Here is a 25,171-nt window from a genome sequence, read left to right as displayed (position 1 = left end):
AGTCGTCATCAGGCTCTCGTCCAATCCGCTGTATATTACTCTATAACTACGAGCATCACTCTAATAATCACCGGATGATGACTTCGTAATTCGAACCTAGGTTGCTAAAAATCATATTCTAAAGCTTATGACAGGGAAGAGGGTTGAGGCAATGGAATGCGAAACCATTGACAGGAACTATAAAAAGGAATACAAGCAGATTGTAGAGAACATTATGAGTGAGGAAATGGAGATATAAACAATAGAAGAAAAATGAAAAAAAAATAAAAAACATACCAAAATGGGGTATCGAAAGCCGTACACGAAGCTACGGAATAGTTAATATGAAAAGGAGAATAAAATCATGGATCACGGATGAGATGATTGGGAAGATACAGGAGATAAGGATATGAAGTTAGGTAGAAGGAGGCATCAAGAGTTGAATGATAAACCGCGGCAGAAAAAATTGAGCGAAGGAAGCGTGGTGGATGTGGAATGGTTACCAAGGAAGGACGAAATTGGTGCACTGTACAGGAATGCGAATGTTCATGTCAGGAAGTAACAAGGGGAAATCTATCCACCAATAAAGATAACTAAGTAAAATTATTAATTGAACCGGGTCAAATTCAAAAGAGATGAAAACAATACATTTACAAGAGGCGTAGATGTAGATGCGAAGATGGCAACATGGCAGTGACACAAGACCAGCATGCGTACTTGTAGATTTAGGAAGAGAACATGACGTACTTGAGTACACCTTAGGTCCAGACATATTTGATGGCGAGATAGAATGGGTATCAAGGGTAATTAAATCAAATAAAGCCGTCGGGGTCGATAAAATTCCCGCCGAACGTTTCAAGGGTTAAGGGAAACGTGAGAGGAGAGTTTTCATGGACTACTTCGTAGCTTTATGAGGAGAGAATTGGACGGAAGAGTTTGATAGATCACTATTGGTTCCAAGCTCAAAAAAGGGAAATACGGCCTTAGGTGAGGACTATATAGCAAAAGTTCGATCTCGCATACCGCTAAAATGGTACCGTGGATCACCAATAAGGAAAAGGAAGATAGGGCAAATGATTACCTAGGAAATAATACCATAGAATAGATAGATAGAAAGTCTTTATTTTGGTGCGAGAATAGCTCACCAATGCAGAGGAACATAGAATACTATCGGGATGTATTTGCTTGTTTCGTTGATTTTGAGATGGTCATCGATAGAGTGAAATTTAGTAGAATTAATCAATGTATTACAGAAAATAGAAGGAGACTTATTCTCAACACGAACAAGTCTCAAACCACTCAGGTGAGAGTGGGGGACGGAGAGTCCAGATGTGCAATGTTAGGAAGAAAAGTACGACAGAGGAGTCCATTATCACCCGTGGTTCTATTAATTTATTTAAATGCCCTGCAATCCACCACCAGGGGGTGTGGCAGGGGGTGAATATACTCCTGAATAATTTTACCCGAATATGACCCTACCTTGGCCGCACAATGTTATCATGATCGCCTATCGCTCGTGGAAAACATGACATCTTAAATCTATCTGTTCTACACTTAATCTCTCTCATTTTTTTAAAATGATATCTCCCACCCTAGCACGATGGGGGTAATAATACCTTTTCAACATCACTTCTCAAGAGACCTCCTTCCAATTCATTCTTGAGCTTCAATCTGTAATTTAACCTTCGCTCAGCAAGTGATTCCCAGCCTAGCTGCTCTCATACTTTGGATTCGCTACTAAGTTTATCACAACGTTTTCCAAATCTAGCTCCTCTACACTGCACGCGATCCAATTGGGCAATCCATCCAACTTCCCAGGAGGAGGATCCCATTTACTTGCAGCATATTCTAAATGAGGACTAACCAATGACAGATAACATTTCTCTTTGACCTTTTCATTACATTTACCTAGTAATCTTCTAATACGTAAATCCTAACCTTTGGTTAGCTTTTCCACATATTCCCCGTATGTTTTTACCCAGGAGAGGTCGTGAGTAAGGGCAACGTGATCAGCCAATGGATTCCAACATTGCCGAGCGCATCGGAGAGTCTGAGTTAGGCATGTGATGGAAATAAATGTAAACAAATCAGAGGTTATTTGGTTTTCAATAAAGAGAAAAGCTAAGTTTAATAAAAAATAGAATCTCATTAGCTTGAGCAGGAAGAAATATTTACCTATCTCGGAAGGTTTGTGGACCAAAATAGTAAAAATAGAAGGGGCATTAGACGAAGAATTGAGTCGGGCAAAGAAGCTTTCACAAGGAGGAGGGAGTTGATGACAGGAATATTGACTAAGAATGTTATGAAAAGACTCATTAAAACTTTCATTTGAAGCGTGGTATTGTACGATACGGAAACCTCGGGAGAAGGAAGAGTACGGGGTGAGACACAGTAAGTGCAACATAATTGTGAAAAAAAGACGGAGTGTGAGAAGGGAGTATGTCAAAGGTGGTGAGTCAATTAATAAAGAATTTCTTTGTGTGAATGGTGGTGCGTAGAAAATGCGTGCATCAGTTGGTCGCGGTGCGACAGTTTCTTTTAATGCTAAATTCTATGGTGCGGCTGCATTGTTTAGGATAAATCTGAGAGATTGAAGCCGCAAATTTTTCCATTCCCTTGATGATATTTATAGCAGGATGTATGGAATTTGAAAAGTTAAGAAAACATTTGATATGTCTTTTGTGCTCCATCACACGTACAGAATATATATTCAACATAACAATGCCAGGAAATAATATTCTGGAGGGCGTGGATATTTCACTGAACATTTCTGATATAAAGTAGACCATGAAGATTTTTTATAGATTCAGGAAGCCTATATTGAGTTCGTAGACTGCATAGACTCTTAGCTGTCAACTTTGAAATTCATTTTTGGGACCTAATTCACTATTGTAAGGCCCACTAAAATTCCGGACTTGATGCATTCAAGGCCAAAGTTGATTGCTACCGAAGCCACTAAAGCTCGTATTTCTTAGATTGAGAAGTCGTTTGCCTGGCGGTCAATGCAGATAATCATGCCCGCGAAAATCGTTGAAAGAGGATCATCAACTACCTAAATTCATCGGAAGTTGCGCCTAACTTATGTACCTAGAGTAATAAGTGAAGGAAAGGTTAGACAATTGTTTCGAATCCTCAAAAATGGCCGCACAAATGTGCATGATGAAGAGCAGAGTGATAGGTCCAGTAACTAACCGATGAACCGATAAACAAGTGGACCAAGAACTTCGATCTGATTGACGATTAGTACTCTGGCTGAGATTTCGTCTTGTTTGGACGCACCACTGCTTACACGATTGTTACAGAAAAGTTCAGATATCACAGAATGCGTGCAACATGGGTACCAAAAATGCTTTCCAACTAACACAAGAAGCAAAGAATGTTGAGTAGACGAGCATTTTTGTACAGTTATCCCCGATTTCGACCTTGCACCTAACGACTTTCCCCTCTTCTTTTCTTCTTTCATTTGAAACAGTGGCTTGGTGGACAACGCTTTGAAGAAGTTGAGGAACGCAGACCGCCCTTGTTAACTGGTTCAGTCTTCAGGCGGCGAATTTCTATGCTGAGGGATTAAAAAAACTGGTGCGGCGTTACAAAACGAAAGGGCGACTATATAGAAAAGTGAAGTAGATTGGTAGAAAACTAAAAATGTCAATAAAATTTTTTTCTAACAAATATATTTTTTAGGACCCAACGAACCTAACTTAAAAATAATCTTCGCCCAAAAGTACTATCCTATGAAAATGGTAATTAGTAAATAGTACCCACTGAGTGCGGTACTCACACACTCGAAATTATTCTCCTTTTAAAAAAATTGAAATGAATCCTGCGGATTGCACACGTCAACATTCCTCAGAAGGGGAGGGAATATGCCCATAACTTTTTAAGTGAACTTTACTCACTGCATTTGCCCAGTGCCTATGGAAACTTACTCGTATATTACGTCATAATGCCGACTAGTAATTTTAGTCGTTTTATGTGTGCAAATCTTCGGCTTGGACATGGTCTTGTATTTGACACAGTTTCTTTTGAATGAATATTTTCCAGAGTATGCAGGAATAACAAGCAAAATATATTTTTAACAATTCTACTCCCGTTATTCACTATATCCATTTTATTTGAGAAAGTGCAAAAAAAATTTACCATCAGAACTCTTCAATAACAACTCAGACAATGGCACATAGCATAAAAAACAAATTTTAGCGCACTCTAAGTATGCCTTCCTCATCTCTAAATTTCATGGTTTCGTGACTGAGAATGAATCTGTGTAGCAGAATTAATTTAAGGTCCATCGACAGCCAGGGTCAAGTGGTACCTTCACTTACTTGTAATTAGTAAAAGGAAATGCACTTTTAAAGAGATAAACTAGGCTATAAAAGCCACAACTCGTTTATAACTCCACGACAAAATGCTTTGTTTACAACTATATGTAGACCAAATTTCTGCAACCCCATGCTACAAAACATTTCTGGGTCTTGTTACACAGCGTGCAAGAGTGTGAAGACAGAAGGAACATAGATAGCGTCACGGGATGTTAGATGGTTGAGCGATCACTTGACAAATACCAACCTATTGGACGCTCAAGACGTACTTACGTCTTTCTTTGTCCGAGGGATTTGTGACCAACTCTCAGCATTTGTGAGTAGAACCTACTCAAAACGTCACAATTTTACAATCTGAGAAATTGTTTTATTTAGTCATCAACCAGATATTTTTCCTGAAATTTTGGCAGTATTAAAATTCGTCCCCACAAGTTAACTCGTCAAAAATCTCCAAATGTGGTATGAGATTAATTGAATACGGCAATAAATGAAAGGTGAAAAAATACCTGAATCTCACTTTTAATTTTATCTAACTATCATAAATTGTGGGCCGCAGTAGTCCGGGGATAGAAGCATGGAATACTGACTGGAAGGTTCGATTCCCAGGTATGGCTCTCCGGGCACCAGATTGGCAAGTCATTTTTCGGGTGCCAGATATTCCTGTGAAAACTTAGCGGGAAGAAAGAAAGAAAACTTAGAACAATGAAAGATCCTGGCCGCCCTACCGTGATGCATGAATTCCAAATGCCGTTGAGCTTGGCACTGGGTGGACACTAATCACCTACCAAATTGAGATTCGGCCTGATTAGTTTGTTTATGGTTTGATTAAAAAATTAAAAAATTGGCGACGATTGAGCGTGACCTTTCATGAGCCCGCTCCACATTTGTTCAATGAAGTGATAACGCGGTAAATAACAATCTTATGCAAATATTTTCTCCCAACAATTCCTTATTTATATCAAAAACATTCTCTCTGGAGGTTGAACTCAGATTAATTTTTTAAATTCTATCTATTTGATTACAGTTTAACAATTCGTGACCCAAAGGGTATTTTATAATGACTTACTTCTAATGCAATATTTGTATTAGAGAGGAAGACAGTGTGAAGTTACAAAGCAAATAGAGAAACTTGATTTTTATTCGAGGATATTTTCATTCAATTCCATTTCCCTTCCAGTGTATTTCATTTTCCATTAAATTTTTACTATACGTTTCATTGCAATTCAAGTAATAATTATGTTCCAAGATCCATTAAAAACACGCATGACTAAAAACTTAAATGAATCTTAAGAGTTGTATACATAAATTTCTTCAATAATTACATATAGTATATCATATAAGAGGGTGTTCCCAGAATTGTCCGACCTGGCCAAGAGATGGCAGTATTTGTTTGAAAAATAACCCTGAATTAGGAAGTATGCAACCTAGAAAGCATATGTTTAAAGTTTGAAGACGCCACGATGTTTAGCCTTTGTTTGGCAGCCATCAATAGTGAACGTTTTCAGTGAATTCGTGAAAATGGAGAAAATCGGTCATCGTTATATGATACAATACTTTTAGTTGAAAGGCCTCAGCCCAATCGATATAAAAGCTGAACTGGATTCTACTCTGGGTGAGTCTGCTCCTTCGTTTACAACAGTAAAACATTGGGTACCAGAGTTTAAACGAGGCCGTACGAGCTGTCAAGACGAGCATCGCATTGATCAACCAAATGAGGTGACGACTCCAGAAAAAATGAAGAAAATCCACAAAGTGATACAGGATGATCGTCGACTGAAAGTGCGCGAGCTAGCAGACATAGTAGGCATTACAAAAAGTGCGGTACATCGCATTTTATACTGAAAAATTTGGACATGCAAAAGCTTTGTACAAGATGGGTGCCGCGTTTGCTCACATTCAGGCAAAACCAGTGTCGTGAAGATGTTTCAATTGAGCGTTCAGCAAAGTTTCACAACAACAAAGCAGAATATTTGCGCCGTTCCAATACCATGGAAGGAATTCATTACTTCACACCTGAAACAAAAAAATTATCAAAAGAATGGGTTCAAAAGGGAGAACCGCCTCCAAAGAAGGCGAAGACCGTTTCACCTGTAGGCAAGGCCATGGAATCGGTTTTTTGGGATGCACCGATAATTTTCATTGACTATCTTGAAAAAGGAAAAACTATCAACGGCGAGTATTATGCGAACTTATTGCAACGTTTGAGCGAAGAAATCAAGCAAAAGCTCACAAATCTGCAATTGCAATGGCCAAAATTCATGAAATAAAGTTTGCATTGTTACCTCATGTACCCTATTTGCCAGATTTAGCCCCCTTGGATTATTTTTTGTTCGCAAACTTGACAAAATGGCTCGGTGGTCAAAGATTTTCCAACCGTGAAGAAGTGTATGTCGGCAGATAATGGCTATTTTGAGGAGCTAGACCGTTCTTATTATAAAAATGGTATCGAACTTATTGAACATCGCTGGGAAAAGTGACTAGAGCCGAAAGGAGATTATGTTGAAAAATAAATACATTTTTTTCCAAAATTTTTGTTTTCTTTGTTGGGTTGGGTACTTCTGGGACCACCCTCTTACTATCTTAGTAACTGGTGAACACGTTTGAAAAAATATTTGCCTAATTATTTGTATTATTCATTCCACGCTACCTGTTTAGAAGTAAGAATTTCAACTTCCTCAACGAATTGTAACGAAATAATTTTTTGTGATCGTAAGGAGACTATGAGCAAGGCTGCCTCCCCTCTTAGAATTTTTGGTTAAGTATCCATTCAGATAAGGAGCTGGATAATAAGTGTCCCCTGGAGGCTTTTGAAATGTGGGCGTGGAGAAAGTTGGAGAAGGTGAAGTGGAAAGAAAGGAAAACAAATGAAGAAGTGCTCGGTATGGTGGGGGAGAAGAGAGGAGTGTTGGGAGAAATAATGAGACAGGAAAAATTAATGAAAAGCATGTTGTTTGGCAGTTGGATGTTGGAGACAGGGCAAGAGGGGAGAATGCTAGGCAAACGAGAAAAGGTCAGGCATAGGATAGGGATGTTGGACGGAATGAAGGGAGGAAGGAAGTATACCGAAATGAAGAGGGGTAGAGTATGATGCTGGGTTGCTCGGAGAGACAAGAGAATTATTTGGTGGTCATATCCACCCAAAACCTATTTTAACCTGTAGATTACCAATGATTATAATAATAATATTTCAGGTCACCTTAAATGTGCTGCGTATGAAGGATAAGGTTATCCTACTTCCTTATTATTTCATGTAATTACGCAGAGGTTTCTTCAATTTATTTGGGCGAAAATGAAATTTGACCACCACGCTGAGAAATACCGCTTCCAGTTAATCACCACTTCGCGGAGTTATGCCATCTGAAGTCCAATTGAACTTAAGTGACTGCATAATGGCGATGGTTGACAACAGACGTGAATTTAACTTTTAAAAACCAAAAAACTTAACTCTGGAAACGATAACAACTGATTTACTTTCATATTATGGAAATTATTTGTAAACTATAATTTAAACATGGAATATCTGCGTATAATGTGCATGATAATTAATACTTATAGATTAAAGTCAATTTCATTCGTTTACGGCCATATTTTCACAATGATAATATTGCGATATCTGTAATTCCCAAGCAATAATGATTAAGATTACCCTCAGAGATTAGTTTTGAATGGTTTGCTCTAGCGATCCATTTAACTTCACTTCTTTCCACCTTTAAGAATCCCAAACATCTTTACTCACTCAGCAAGATATGGCGCGTAGGAGAGAGTAATACCAGTAGAGGCTGTTCCAGAGTCTAAGGGAATACATTAGGCCATTTGATTTATGCTATATATTCCGACATATTTTGGGTATTTCTGCTGCTGCTGAAAAGATTATCTTGATTGTAGGTCTATTGGCGCAGTCAGTTCAAATGGAAATACGGAAATTCTCTCATAATTTGAAATTAAGTAATGTAGAATTACTGATATTTATTATTTGGAATGGACTTTATTTTGAAGATGATCGTTGAAAGAAGTCTTCAACTCCTCGACTCCGGAAGAGTCCCGACTCTTCCCCCCCAATCCTTTCCCCGCCTTTCCCTTCCACCCTGCGCCCTATTCCCTGCTATTGAAATCTTCTCCTTAATTCCTTCTCTCCCTTGAGATGGGTGGTATCGCCTCCGAAAATTCGGAATACGTGTGTTTCTGTGTTTTAATTTTGGCTCGCTAGTGATATCTTGGTGTACATTATACATACATACATACATATCATATATATATATATATATATATATATATATATAATTACATATATATACATACATATTATTACATGAATATATTATATATATTAATATATATACACACACACATACATCAAGTTAGCACTAGAGATAGAAACACACAAAAAAGAAAAGAAACTCACACGTTTTCGAATTTTCGGTGGTCAAGCCTCCTTTCTCAAGTAAGAGAAGGAAGGAACTCCTTCCGCCCAAGAGTGAGTAAAGTGCATAAAAAATGCCAACCTCGCTTCACAGGATTCATTTTCGCAGACGGTGTCCCAGCAGCTCCTGTCAACAACTTTTGTGACGACTCCCGGGCATTAATAATAGATTGTAAATATATATTTCTTCATATTTACAGTTGCCTGGAGCCACATAAGAACAGGGGGCAAGACCGTGAAATTGAGCAAACGGTAGTGAATACAGAGACCGTGAGAGGGATAAACTAAATGGAGATCAAGCACACCTCATGGTAATCCAAGTTAATAAACCAGTAATATCTAGCAAAAATAAAAAGATATACAGATGTAAATGCACTTTATTCGATTAACTAGGCGATATAATTAGGGAATGCCGCTGTAAGGATAAAATTCTGAACCAGAAATGGAAATTAGAGGTTGACGGAGGCAGAGATGAGGAGAGATGCTTTGGCAGCAGCAATATTTTATTTTCGGGTGTGTCGACAATTATAGCCATAATTCAACAGCAACAGATATTTTTGCTACGATTTATTACCATTATTGCTAAGCGTACCTTTTTGAAAGAGGATAACATTTGTAGAGGGAGATTTAAAGAGGTATTTAATTATCTCAAAAACGTACTGATAAAACACAATACATATAATTGAAGTCCAAAAAATAAGATTATTGTGTTTGATTCAAAATGCCAGTCATATGAAGAAACCCATTTTATAATATGGCTAAAATTAATCGTAACTAAAAGATCTGATTAGAAACAAGAAATGCCCACTGAATTAAACAACCAAAATTAGCTGGAAGAAACGCAAAATAAAAATGACTCCTGTTTCCAACACCATTGCAAAGGAATTACACATTGGAAATGCCGGGAAGTAAAGGAAGGACTTAGAAATTGTGAACAGACAGAAAACTATAGGCAGCGTCATCAATTCCACAATTTTTCGAGGGCCGATGCAGATTCGACTCATAATTTAATGGATATGAAATGTAATTGAAACTCAAACGGATTAAAAGAGAACGGGAGATGTGGAGTCCAAATTTAGGAACTCTAATTGGAATTTAAAGGAAGGAATGCCAAATTCAGTTGGCGAAACTCAAAGTGAGAACAAGGAATGGGAACTATGGAGGAAACGTAAGGAAATTTCAATAAATTTGATTTAAAATTCTATACGGGAAGCAACTGGAACGATGAGCACAAAAAGATAAATAAATCCTAAATTGCAAGTGACATGATTAGGATGGAGGAGATGGATAAATAAAATCATATGAGTACGAATTTTCGGAGGAAACTACGATATGTAGAGAATTGAAGGATAAACGTGGTCGAGAAACCATAAGAGCAGAGGAAACGTGGCAGATAGAGCAAAAAGGGCCAATTTCAGAGAAGGAAAAGTGGATGTGCTAATAAAGATGGTGACAAGACCACCATATTGTAGGAATGGTAACTAATTATCTATAAAGTATAAGATGAAATGTTTGATGAAAAACTGAAAAAGATTCAGGTAAGGTGAACAGGACAATAGTGAAATTTTTTATTAGATAATAGGCTAGTTAGATTATCTATAGAAGGGGTTGACATTAATACGAGGAGAGCTTGGACCAAAGAATACATGTACGAGGGTCATCCGGAAAGTAGTACCCGTTCGTGAAATAAAGACACAAAAGTAAATATTAACAAACATAAAAAATTTTATTTGAAAGAGGATACTTTAAACTACTTCTCAACATAATCTCCAAGCAAATTAAGGCATTTGTCATAACGTGTGACAAGTTTCTGTATTCCTGCTGCATAGTCCTTCGCCGCCAGCTCATTGAGATACGCGAGGGACCCATCTTGCACAAATTTTTGCATAATGCAGATGGTGTTTAACAATTTCATGAACAATTGTTCGAGAAACATTGGGAAAATGCTCACAGATGTCATCAATTGTGACGCGCCGATCGTTCCTCACGAATTCGTCAACTGAGCTCACCAGTTGGTCTGTAATGACAGACGGTCTCTCCGAACGCTCATCGTCGTGTGTGTTCCCCCTCCCCATGTTGAAGTTGCGACACCACCGCCGAACAGACGACTCGTCCATTACATTGTCTCCATACACCTCCTTTAATTGGCGATGAATATCACATGGGCGAACGTTTCTTGCATTGAGGAATTTAATCACTGCCCTCACTTCACAACTGGCGGCGTTCTCAATTTTTTTAAACATTGTAAACAATCACAGAAACAACACAGGCAATGCTAGCGCCACACAACTTGGCTCAGAGAAGGCAGACAAGCCACTGAAGCTATCTGATCTCGTCCAGCGGCTACTCGCGTCGTCAGCACTTCATGCGGCACGAACGGGTACTACTTTCCGGATGACCCTCGTATATGGTAGAAATATAATAATAAGAATACAGAGCGGGATTAAACATAAGTCAGCAAAGGCAAGTATAGTCAATCTAATATTCCAAATATATTCAAAGGTATAGAAAAAACGAAAAGAAAGGTTGCGTCGACTTTGAAAGGTTTAAAACAAAGAATTTTGGCATAATACTTCAATGAGTTACTTTCAAACGGAATCGTACCAGATAATGTAAGCGGTGCGTCACGGTTATAGGATAAGGAGCTTAATTTTAGCTACAGAAAATGTGGCAGTGCATACGAAACCAAAAGATTTTTGTGGTATAACAAACATTCTTGGGATATAACAATAATTCAGCTTTATTCGGGGGAGATTTAGACTAGCTGTCCCTTCTTCCATCTAACCCATGAGAAGGTCGAAAACGTTGATCAAAGTATTGTATTGAAGTAGAACGGAAGAATAAACGATCGACTGGTTTTTGACTGCCGTTTATTCTCTCAAACTCCTAAGGAGTAAAAAGACTTGAAAAGGCACTGAGGTAGCAAGGACTCAAGTGGTAAGGAATCAAAGTTGAACATAAAAGTGCGAAGACATTACTAGAGCAGGTTGAGCAGCTCTCATTTTTACCGTCTTTTTGAGAATGAAGAAGTAATCAGGACGCTAAGAGAAAAAAAGCGGTAGCAAAATAAACCTTTACAAAAAGTAACTTATAGAAATTATACTAATAGCACAGGAATAAAGGAGATACTGATAATTAGATGGAATGTGGAGTAGAGCAATCCATAATTCCGGAACTTTTGAAGACAAGGAAAAAAGAAGAGCTACATAAGTTAGAAGAGAAAGGAAGTTATTGAGTAACTTCAAAGAAGGCAGAAGACGTAGATGAAAGGAAAATTACGGGCGAATCGAGTCGTACGTATGTCGGCTTTAAGAACAACCCGAAGTAGAGTAGAAAGTAAAAAGAACCTGGAAAGGAGTTAATTTATCAAAATAAAACTTTAGGAAGCATGCAAATAGAGGTTCGCAGTGGCAGAAAATATTTTAAAAGAGCGTAGAAAACCACACTCAAATCCGTGACTTGCCTATTATAATGATGATGAGATCTGAGGTCTACAAAGAGAGGAAGAAAAATAGGATCTATACAAGGAAGAAGATAAAAATATCTTTGTATTTTTTTAAGGATTGACATCATCATACTCTTTTATGCGTGGAATTTTTCGAGATTTTATGCTACCTTGATCTGCTAACGCTCAGCAATTGAAACAGCAGGGAACGTATGAAGGGAAGACGATATCCATCGCCAATTTATGCCTCAATTCCTGAATATAACGGGAATGCAACAAAAACTGGGTTTTAAATAGTATTGAAAAACTCGCTACTGCAAAACCTCCTCATGTAATCGCCAAATCAATATAATTTCCAAATGAGCGTATATAATTCCACCAAGAGGGAGGTAAAGTGAAAAATAGACCTAAGTGTCAATTATGGCATTACAAGAAAAGTTGAGTTTGCCTAAGAATTCAGCAACGGATTTAGGTGCGTAAAGGGAAAGGCATGCCGTTCGCTCGATACCATCCTCCGCAAGATCATTCCAGAACAGAAGTTAAGCGCTGGCATTATAAAAAACGATTAACATAGAGCATTGAACAAATCGAGTTGAATATAAAACATGCTGCACTTTAATTATTTCAGGACTGGATTATTGCATAGATTACATCTGACTGAGATCAAAAGGAGTACACTAATCTAACCTTGAATCCAGACATGAAAGTAATGCCAACTCAACCAAATTGGGGTTTAAGGTTCCATTGTGCACGGTTGATCGGCAGATCGATAAATCCGAGGAATATGAGTCTCAGCGTGAAGTGTTTCGGAATGGGGGAAAAGATTAAGATAGGGTTTTGTGTCTTTTGACTCGGGCAGATGAATCATGGGCAAAAGGGTTCCGTGCCACTTCCGGGAAGGGGTCAACGGCGGTACTCAAGCCACTAAAGGTTCAGTGGAGGAGGGTCAACGAGAGAAATGGTCCCATTGAGGATGGCGGCCCTTTGAAAAACAGAGTCGTTGGAGAGGGTCCTGCTGGAATGGGGGACTTATGGAGGGAGACAGTAGGAGGGGAGGGGAAGCAAAAGAGATGTATAATAAAGGGACGATGGGGAAATGGAAGGAAAAACTTCTTACGACTGTAGGTATTGAGCTAAAGGGAACTTCAGGAAATAGGGTGCTGCGCAAAATGATAAACTAAAAATATATAGTTTCTTTCAATATGGCATCCAATAATGGTTGGTCACTTTCCGACTATAACCATGAAATGGGATCCACAATAATAACAATCCTTCAATATGCGATGCTTCAGTACTATTGGCGTGGAATGGCGGATATTATTTTGGAAATTAATTTTTAATAATCCAAATAAAGATATCCATAAAAATGGCAAGCCAGTATGGGTTTATGAAAGCGAGAACGAATGTAGGTCGGTGATAAAAACTCACCAAAGATTCAATGATATCGACTGCGAGTAAATGCAGAACTAGGTGATGACGGGTAAATAGTCAATTGAGCTCGATATTTTTACCTAAAAAATACTAGCAACATTAATCTATGCGAAGATTTAGTAAAAACTAAAATGTTTCTCACAGCGCATGTCCTTCCCTGATCCTAAATCAATATTTTAAAAACAAGCATTGGTTAAAATTAATCATCGACTGATTGATTATGTTACCTCAATGAAGCCTAAAGAAGTGAAAATTAGCGTATTTTTCAAAATATTACCATCAGAGAAAAAACCACGACTAATTATGACTAATGGAAGCAGTATGACAGTAAAAATTCTACCTATTCTCCTGCTGAATAATTACTAATAACATCCTTCCATTTATTTTTCTCTTTTCCTAATTATGTCCATTAAAATAAGGGTATATGGTTAGATTAGAATATACCTTGATGCCTTTTCATGGGGGCGAAATTTAAACTTAGCCTACCTCTCTCTGATCACCTAAACGTTTGATAACATTTTCAGAGATTATATTAAATAAAGATAGCAAAATATACGAGCATATGCAATGCCTGCGCATACTTACTATGGCACTACGTTATGCAGAAAAATTCAAGATTCATTTCATCTTCTAAATACATAAATAAAGGCTGAGGCTGAAAATATTGACATAATAATGCCATAATTAAAATAATCATTTCCTGTACTCCCGCCACCAATACGGATATAACTTCTATCAACTTTTGTTTTTTATTCCTTACGTAATTTATTTCCAACGATGCAGCTCACACAAATTCTAGAATTACTCATTTCTCGATTTGCTTAACCTGCATTACATCTGGCTTCTGGGCCGCATCTAGGTTCGGTACCATCCGGGACAAGCATGGATTTCGGTGACAACCGCTTCCCATCCTTGAGCAAGTTGTACATGCTGTTGTGATTTTTTAATTATTATGGGTCACATAAATTTTTCAAATTTGGCGTCCTTGGATAAAGAGGCCTAGTCACCCCGGTTGTAGGCCGATCGGGCCTCACATTTTTCTCGCGGTGTACGTTTAAAGAGAAAACACACGAGGCTCGCCCAGGCTTGAAGAGCTCAGTAATTTGACTATTGATTATAGCTAAGTCACTGAATGTACCACATATGTAAGCATCTAGTGTGCCTCTTCGGGTATGCAAATGCATTGATTGGAACTGAATATATTAATTGAGTAAAATCGCGCCCATATCTCGTCTGGATATCGTCTTCACAATTCACTTGCTTTACTTCTAAAATATTAAAACTTCAGTTGTTTGGTAATTATTCATCTTCAAGTATCCTAGGATAGCTGAGTATTGAGCAGTCATTATAGAAAGTACGAGGGTCATCCGGAAAGTAGTACCCGTTCGTGCCGCATGAAGTGCTGACAACGCGAGTAGCCGCTGGACGAGGTCAGATAGCTTCAGTGGCTTGTCTGCCTTCTCTGAGCCAAGTTGCGTGACGCTAGCATTGCCTGTGTTGTTTCTGTGATTGTTTACAATGTTTAAAAAAATTGAGAACGCCGCCAGTTGTGAAGTGAGGGCAGTGATTAAATTCCTCAATGCAAGAAACGTTCGCCCATGTGATATTCATCGCCAATTAAAGGAGGTGTATGGAGACAATGTAATGGACGAGTCGTCTGTTCGGCGGTGGTGTCGCAACTTCAACATGGGGAGGGGGAACACACACGACGATGAGCGTTCGGAGAGACCGTCTGTCATTACAGACCAACTGGTGAGCTCAGTTGACGAATTCGTGAGGAACGATCGGCGCGTCACAATTGATGACATCTGTGAGCATTTTCCCAATGTTTCTCGAACAATTGTTCATGAAATTGTTAAACACCATCTGCATTATGCAAAAATTTGTGCAAGATGGGTCCCTCGCGTATCTCAATGAGCTGGCGGCGAAGGACTATGCAGCAGGAATACAGAAACTTGTCACACGTTATGACAAATGCCTTAATTTGCTTGGAGATTATGTTGAGAAGTAGTTTAAAGTATCCTCTTTCAAATAAAATTTTTTATGTTTGTTAATATTTACTTTTGTGCCTTTATTTCACGAACGGGTACTACTTTTCGGATGACCCTCGTAAATACAGAAGTGATTCAGTGAGATTTGAAGACCATTTGGATGTACTATCTTGGGAAAATATGTATGCATTGAATAAAAAAACCTTTGAGAACTTTGCTCCTACAAAACTACTCAATCACTTAATTTGTGTTTCAATTGAATATTATATATAATATAATGAGTAAATATTCAAAGGAAAAATGAGAAAAATGACTCCCTTTAAGTTACTATGACGGAAAGTATGTTATAAACGCTTGTTAAAACATTGGATTAAATGAACTATACTAAATGAACTCTAATGAAAGAAAAACGTTTTAAGCTGAATTCTATAAAATAATTAATATCTTTGGTAAAGCGCCACTTCCAAAATTAAAATTTGAGATTGCATTTAATACAGGAGACTCTAACTCAAATGGCATTAATGGCATCTTTTCCATTTTAAAACACCGTAATCACAAACACATATTTCCAGACACACATAATAGGAACATGATAATGACGATCTCAGAGGATCGCAACTCATGTATTTATGCGCACGACCAGGAGCAGATTTTTTATAGCCACATTCCGCCATTCAAAGGGGTGATCCAATAGGTTCTTGAAAATATGAAATGAAAAGATTACTTCAAATGTAAACTTTCGGTTTTACTGATCATTAAAAATTGTATTCTCGGTAGCACCGCGTAAATGATTATTATATCAGCAACGCTTCTCTGATTGTGCAATCACCGTCAGCAGTAGCCTAAAGAAGTTGACAGAACACTCGGAGAAACGTTGCTAATATATATTTTTTTGCGATATTACCCGAATAACTAATGCTATCGAGAAGAATAACTCGCGTTTGAACTTGAGACTTACTCTAAGTATGATACACGCGAGCGAGACTATTTAGATTGTATTGGTCGATAAAATGACTCAAGCTCTCATACTTTCCAAACGCCACGGGGACATGAGGAGGTGATGGTTTAGTAACGTCTCGAGTGAAGAGCTAGCTTCAAGCCTTTGTGAAATGGAAAGGCTGATGGCAAAAATAATGTTATCTAACCACGGATTTAAAGTAACCAAGATTTCCAAGAGGAGAATAACAAATTCTATTAATTCTGAAACAAAGCCCGACATTCCACAAGGCCATGAGGAAAATTGATACCATTAATAACTTGCTTCCATTACTCTCATATTTCTCCTAAAAACATGAATACTTAAATTCATCCTAATTTCTGCGCATTCTAAGCACTAAAAGTTACACCGAAGAAAAATTCGTATTCACGGAATATTTTAAAGTCATCAACCCATCATGTAACATGTTTGAAGTTTCTACACAGTTTTAAATCGCTAACTTAATTTTTTATCACAAGGATTTAGTTTTCAATTCCTTGCCAGAACTTTAGCGAGATCCCACGATTTTATCACCTTATTATCAATTATTTTTCTACCATAGACACTGTAATATCTGAAGTGTGTTGATATTGGAGCAAAGAAATGTTGAATTGTTTGAAAGATTTCAATTGAAAAATGGTAAAAGTGTTTTGGGTAAATAATGATCATCTTATCGGGAGAGAGTAATCAAAATATTTGAATATTTATTCCAAGCATTAGATGAAAAATTAAAACTGAATATTACATTGCATTTTTATAATGTTATAGATAATCCATCTTAGTTTAAGCATTTCAACTTTGAAAATGCTGCAGACGAATATCGTTCGTTCAATAACCTGGTAAGGTACCACGGAGTGGAGACCGACAAAAACCCATGAAATATGGAACATACATAACGGAGAACTGAAACGAATACGAAAAACAAGATGATAAGTTATTAATTATAACAGTCATAAAGGAAAGAAAATACGGAAGGAGTGCTAAATATCTCGGGATTACAGCAAAGGAAGCAGAGAAGGCTACCAAATATCTGCATGATATATAAATTTCTGAGACTCTAGATTCTAGCAACAACGTTACGAGTGAATGAAGGCAGCGGTAAATATTATGGCGGATGACTATTTTCTCCGAGAAGTGTTGGAGCCAGCTACAGGACAAGTCATACAGCGGAAATGGAGTACGTGAGGAGCTTATCGGAATATTTTTTCGATAACTGCGTGGAACGATAAAGGGAAAATCGGGAAATTAATATGCAGAGATTGTTGTCAATCAAAGGAACGGCAAAAATAATTAGATACTAGTCAACTTGAACCGGCACACCTCGATCAACCCGCATATTAATGTGTACAGCGTCGTTGGTGTAAAATCATATAACTGTACTCCCACGATGCATCAGATAACTAAAATTCCAAAATCAAAATATCAATGCCAAATCCTACACCCGCACGACCAAAAAGGCTACGAGTAGGATGAAGGTCTTATCGATATTTTTATGCATATTTTGCAAACGAAAAAGGTGGAAAAATAATGCAATACAGATTTTTTGATATGTAGAAATATATTTGTAGGTACTTTGGAAATGTTTGTAGACACACATGGAAACCATCCCTGAACGAAAGAAAAAGACGTTTTGAAGTAAGAGTTTAGCATATTTAAAAAGCACCATCAACTTAGGCTGTAAATCTTGTTTTCGGTTCGGTTACTCAATAGATTACTCTTTCTGCCTCCTTAATCCTTGGAGGAAAGGACAAACACTTTTCAAGGCAATGCCCCAGTGATAGTCACTAGTTTTTCAAGTAAATGTAAGGGTATAGTCATTACGCAATGTAGGTGGTTTACACAATAAATATGTTATTGATATGATACACAATAATCTTACAATGCGTTGTAAATTATGATTTGATTTACTATGAAATCGTAGGCTTCCAGTATGATTGCCATATTTGTGATTGGAGGATGGCTATCCTAGTCGAATAATGAATTAAACATGCATGCTCACTGTGATCCAGGTAACTGATACTTTTTTGAAATGTCAATGTTACATTCTTTAGTCGTAACAATCTCATTCGTACCACGCATTCAAATAATAAATATAGCATTTTGCACAGAGCATCACAACTCTCAAAACAAAGGTTTTCGAAGCAATTCATTAGTTGAAGGTATTAAATTCATGCCATACCAATAATAAGTAGTGCCCATTTATCTCGGAGCTGAACATAAACAAGAGGCTAGAAACTTTGCCAATTGACGTGAACAGTAACAAGGCCGATAGAGAATAGTTTTCTCCGAAAAAACGTCTTCCTAAAAAAAATACACCCATGAAGTGTGTCATAATGTTGCCCTCATTTTCCAGCACACTCTGCCAAAGGAAGGAGTGCGGGTGCGACAAGGGGTAACATTTGAGGAGAGGTGTAACAGGATGCGAGTGTCTTTCCGATATAGCTATATTTTTTACCCATTGGACATCCGAGAGATCCACATTAAAAAAGTTTCACAGTAACCCAGTGCGTAAATTCTTCTGGCGCTTTCGCATTATTGTTTCAAATTTGAAAAATTATGGGCAGTTAAGGCATATTGTGACGTGATATTGCAGGATTGTTTGAGAGTGGAGAGAAAGTATGGTACGGAGGAGTAGGAGGTTATAAAAAGCCACAAACATGTGGCGCTATAAGTTAATCTCTTTTCATGGTTTCTGTGTTGTAATAACTAACCCCAAGTTCGCAGTTTGGACGTATATCATGTGAAGTGGAAACGGGTGGGAGAAGTGTTCCCAGATGCAGCATGCTACCGCTATTACGCCTTACACTTTTGACCAGAAACACATCGAATCTTACATGAACCACGATTAAGAACTATAAAATGCCTTTATTGAATTACTTTTATTAATATTATTAGATGCCATGTAGTGTGTATATTTAAAAAAAATGTTACGCTGCCGCGTTTTACATATTGTTCAAAGCTGCAGACATAGCAAGAGTTTTATGGAAGACTCGTTCCTCGTAAGTTTTCAACGGAGTTCGCTGGGGAAAAAATTGCTAAAGAAATGATGGAGACAGTCAATAATTTACACTTTCGCTATTGATGTGCCGAAGTTCCCTGTTTCATGGAAATGCTATTTGTTCAATCAATACTACTATTTGAATTTACAATGGGAACGAAGCGGAAAATCAATAGCCTTTGCATTGTTTTTATTTAAAATAAGCATCGAAACTATAGGGATAATTAAACAGGAATTTCATGCAACTTTAACACAATTTCCTATTCCGTCGAATATTTTCATCTAAGTTGTAGTATAATCGACATTACTATAAATGACACCCATATCCAATTGCCATGTTGGCAACTATTTTGGAGATTTTCGATGATAGCTGCCGAGAGTTGCTCCGTGACGTTATGCACAGCATATAGCGAGTCAAAGTATCTATGCATATCAGTAATTTCTGGTCTATATAAAACGTATCTTTCTGACTGTTAAAGCTCAGTATTTATGAATTAAAATATTTCACTACATCAAAGTAAACTAGAATCAAAGCCTGCCTGAATGATAAAGAGAAAACTTTGGAAGGAAAAAAGTATTTATTCTAGGATTTTTTCAAGGTCCTCTTCTGCAGAGGTCATTATGACCTATAACTACTGGATATTACTCATCGTAGTCGCAAAATAGGTCATTATTCTAAATTTCTTCGAATGGCAATACAATTTCCTCCATCCCATTAACCTAAAAATTAAAACTTTAAACGTATATTAACAAGGAATTCGCAATTGTTTCCAAAGTCATTAAATTTCCGAAATCATATTCCGTTTTATCAGCTTTTAAAAGTTTTTGCTGCAATGGCATTTATAATGCACAGCATAGGTCAAACTTAACTTTCTGTATTTGGAACTGCATGCATTTCTTAGTATTTTTCCTCTCTCTAGCATGACAGAAAAAGTAGACTGCATTATGAAACTTGCATATAGTATTACTGGGTTATTAATATCCGCCACTCAAAGCCGTCGATTGTAATCCGACACACGAGGCCAAAATTGAAAATCTAAAAACAAAAAAATTCCGCTGGATCTCCAACTGGTAGATTTCAAATTTCAAAGCCCAGATAACCGAGGTGAGAGCGCTGCTAGGGAATTGCAATAACCGAACATAATTTCACGAATTTAAAGGAGCAGATGCCATACTTCAAGCGACGATAAAAATTATTTTGGAGAGGTTCTAGGAAGAAACATTTTAAGTATGTAACGGATCCGTGCAACCCATCAATATTTTTTCCCGGGATTTCAATTTTAAGAATCAACAATTTTACATATTTGGCATGTAAGTATTCAAAACGCTAAGTTTTCTATAGTTGAATGTTTTATACACATTACCTGTGTGAGGAGGCAGTAGCCATAATTTCTAAGAAGTCGTAAACAGAATTTTTCGGGTTCCGATCAACTTCCAAAAAAGAACGAAATATTTTTAAGGGACTAAAAACACATATAACGATTGTGAGTTATAAACGTGAGATAACATGAGACTAGACACCACGACTGGTGTGGCATAAATGAAAGCAAATATAAGCCTTAAAATAATATTTGCATGCATGGCATTTTCTAGTTTTTTACACTAAGAGATAACCATTTGGAACAGTATCAAATATGGTTTCATAAATCCTGTAAAAATATTTGAAATACAGAGGTACTTCACTTATGCTTATAAATTTTAATTCTAAATTAATAGACGGTACTCGCAGCATACGGAGTATCATTGCCTCCTTTCTGTCGAAAAATGTATTTCGCAATTATTTTCGCAAATATACATGGTAAAATTAACTGCATTGCTATTGATATTAAAACATTTGGTTTTGCGATAATAAACTTTGTTAATACGAATCCGAAATTTATGGCTTCTTAATGTGCATATAAAGAGAAACGTGTTTTGCAGTTCTCTCGGTAAATTCAAGCGTTTGTAGCGGCCCAAAAATTAGCATATTTCATTAATGAAATGTTGTGACAACGATTACCTGCGGCATAGTATTTCCCAATACTCTAAGTCATGATAGCTTTCAATAAATACTTTCAAAAAATAACCACTGCACTAAAAATAGACTCCTCGATCATTTTTTAAGAAAAAACTTTCACTTTTGATGACTATTAGACTGCAAAAATTAATTTTCATTCGCTACATTTGTGCAACCAAAATGATACCTGGATAATAATTTGCATAGTGCATACTCTAAATTTTCAGTCCTTACGTACCCATGGACTTCATAGTAACTGGGAAAATATCACTTTACCTTTATCTCTACATCCTTAAACACATCTTTGTTAACAACGCTCTGGTCCCTCGAAATATCTCATTAAATGCCACCACCTACCTCTGGCATCGTGCTGCTTCACTGGCGTAACTTTTATCCACTCAACGGTCGCCCACATCCCCACCGCCTCTGCCCCTTATGGGAATTCCGAGCTCACACGATCTCTTGATCCCGTGTTGCTTCCACTTACGTCCCTGCAGAACACACCTTTCCTTTTGATGTGCGCCTCCATTTCTCACACCCACGACCTTCATACAACACTCGAAAATCCTTATTACAGCCCTCTTTTTACTCCAGAGTCTTTCTAAAGAATAATTACCTTTGCTGCAGAAGTTATGCATTTAACCTAGAATTTGCTGATTTAGATTTTAAAAAATGCCAGTGCGTACACCTTTAATCTTATCGTTGCGTCTTCAGACTTACTGGCATTCTATTACCGAAGGACGGCTATGTTTCAATCAATGCATATTTCTTTAATCCTGGTATTTCGTTCATGATTTAAAAGATAATTTTATAGAGTGAATGCACTACGTTGACAGTTATTACGGATCTTATTTCCTGGATTTGGTGTTGGAAATTATGTTGTCAGATTGATTGAGAACGATAACAGCGGCTTCGGATTACGGCGAAATTTCCGTACAATACATTTATTTGACCCAGAACAAGAAAAACAACAAGGAAACAACTGAAAATTAAATTACAAAATCCTTGGCCCAAATAATGAAAAATCCTCGTAGGACTAAGAAAAAATGCTATTCTTGTCGCGTTCTAGTAACTCTTATGTACTGTACTGACATAGGGAATAAGTACGTCATATATTCAATTTCCGCTAGAACTTGAGAAGAGCCAAATTGACCCTAAGTGTAAACATATGAATGTAAGCATTGAATGAGCAACAATAGAGCCATTTAAATAGCGTGTCTACTCACATAACTGTTTCATTTTCAGTGAAAATCTTGAAAACCTCATTTTTCAAACGGAGATATTGCGTTTTATCATTTTTCAGGTACCTCACAACTCGAGTCTACTTTAGTGTAACTCATGGGTCTGTAGCTGCATCAATATATGCCAATATAATGCAGAAATATGCTATTTCAAAATTTTAACAATCACTACTTTCCATACTATCTAATCGCTTATCTTATGTACACACATCATCAAAAATTATAACATAGTGTAGCATTATTTCCAACTCCCTTCGAAGTGAGCATTTTTAAATGATTACTTAAATAAAACGATGTATCAGCATGGAAATCATCTCTGTCATAAATGATATTAGAGCAATTTCTTAGCTGCCATATTGTCAAAATTTTCCTTAAATCTATCCACTTACTTCTTCCAGATTATTGATTTCACGGTAGTCCACTTCATCAGCTCCTCCTCCTGGCATGAATGTACCGAAGATTACAATCTCTCGACTACCAAAGATCGAGCTCAAGTCTTGGACCCCAAAATCTTGAGAGAGGCGGTCTAGTAAAATTGCATCAAACCACTCTCGGTCTTGGTCAGAAACCAGTCGATCACCAAACACTCTGTGGCATTCATGATACCATAGACGACATATTACTGATGTGTCCTATGAATAAAATACAATTAAAAATAAATAAATATGTATGATGACGTGAGCATAATTTGCATTTCTAATAATCAGTTTATAAGAACACTTAAAGGGAAAGGAAATTATATATTAAGTTACAATTGTCCACGAAAAAGCATTTGCCACACTACAGTGGTACTATTAAAAAAATCCATAGACAAAGTAATCGACAGGAAGGCCAGTTTAGCAGGTAATGGTAGAGTTCACCTAATACTAAACCCAACGGCGCGTGAAATTCATTTATTGATTTCCATATTAACTACGATAAACCAGATGGCGGGATCAATTTTTCGTTGAATCTTCTATTTTAGATTTTTGATTCGATTTTTTCTCATTAATACAATGGAGCGTTTTTATTTTCCACCTCTAGGCTTCCTAGCAACTCCTTCCCTATCCTTTGAATTGTTATGCATTGTTGCCTCATCGCTGATGCGACCTCAAAATATTTATTTTTCCTTCTTGTTCTTTAGCAGTGAGGAAATAAATCTGCTTTCCGGGCTAGAGGATAATCTGGAGCTGGAGGTCTTTTATATGGATCAAAAGCAGGAGATAAAGGAGCCTCGGTTCGAGCTTTCCATGATATGGAGCAGGAGCCACGAGCTAAATACCGAGCTTCATTAGTCAGTGGATGTAGATATGCCACGGATGCCATGAGAAATATCATTACCATTAAATTTGAAAGGAAAAAGAGCAATTTTCAAGGTCATCAATTCCTACCTTTTAATATTTTTAAATTAGAATCGGTAATTTGTAGAGATTCATCACGTAAAGGAAATAATTTATAAAAATATTTATATGATATGATAATATAATGAAATAGTTTGCATAGGTTTTGACCAGACAAAATATCTAGCAATGGCGTAGAAATTATATTCCCTCGAGGTAAATGATTACAGAAGAAAATGCGACAAAAATTTTTATAATGCATCATATTATTTATTAATTTGTATTATTCTTCGAATTGATATTTGAAATTAACTTTTTCGGGATATGTTAAAATTGCTCAATTGGAAAGAGAATGCCTTTCGGGTTCCCGTAGGCCACCCATTTCCCTTAATCATTCAATAAGCCTATATTTCATTAGCTCTGAATATTTTTCTTATTTGTATTTAGGTTGTTTTATGAGGTTTTTTCCTATGTTAAATTTCCTACAATACCTTCTCTCTATGTCTGCGTGACACAATGATAATTAAATCATCTTGATGATTGTTTTCAGTATTTTACCATACGCGTTTCACCCCAAATGATTCCGATGGTATCTCTTCGATTTTAAATAATTTATTTGCCTTATAGTCGTGAACAGAATCGTCCAATGCATCATCCCTTTTTTCACATCATAATTTATGGTGTCTTTCACTTCAAGGATCCAGGCGTTCATCCATCTCGCTAAGTTTCTCTGGATAATATTTCCGCCTATTTGATTTACTCCTATCCTCTAAGCCTAAAAGTTTCGAATGTCCCATTGTTAATGCTGTTAACGTTGACCCCGTATTAAACGAAATGGTGTTTATACCGTAAGTGGCTTCAACATGCATTCACGAGGTCATGTTGCTTCTCATAACTTCACCATTCTTCTGCAGCTTTTTTGCCTTTTCACTGAATTAATTTGATAAATTTAGTTAATTCTCCCTTCCTTATTTCCAGAATTTTTATACTTTCTTCTCTTGCGGTGATAATAGGATTTTAAGACCATGGTAAATGAAAGTTCAAAAAACACGTCAT

The 25,171-nt window shown here is 37.0% G+C and overlaps 1 protein-coding gene across 1 annotated transcript in view; it reads right to left on the bottom strand.

Annotated features, from left to right (window-relative positions):
• The window catches only part of LOC139697949 (dynein axonemal heavy chain 1-like), a 500,497-nt gene that overhangs the window by 177,730 nt on the left and 297,596 nt on the right, over positions 1-25,171 (bottom strand). The window contains exons 42-43 of the mRNA XM_071596807.1: positions 23,182-23,428; positions 5,906-5,919 (exon numbers count right to left, since the gene is read on the bottom strand). Coding sequence (XP_071452908.1) covers positions 5,906-5,919; positions 23,182-23,428 — 261 coding nt within the window. The remainder of the gene's footprint in view (positions 1-5,905; positions 5,920-23,181; positions 23,429-25,171) is intronic.

This window comes from Hetaerina americana, unplaced genomic scaffold (genome assembly GCF_022747635.1).
Source record: "Hetaerina americana unplaced genomic scaffold, ioHetAmer1.1.p SCAF_8, whole genome shotgun sequence".
Lineage (NCBI taxonomy): Eukaryota > Metazoa > Arthropoda > Insecta > Odonata > Calopterygidae > Hetaerina > Hetaerina americana.
This window is presented reverse-complemented; position numbering and strand designations above follow the sequence as displayed.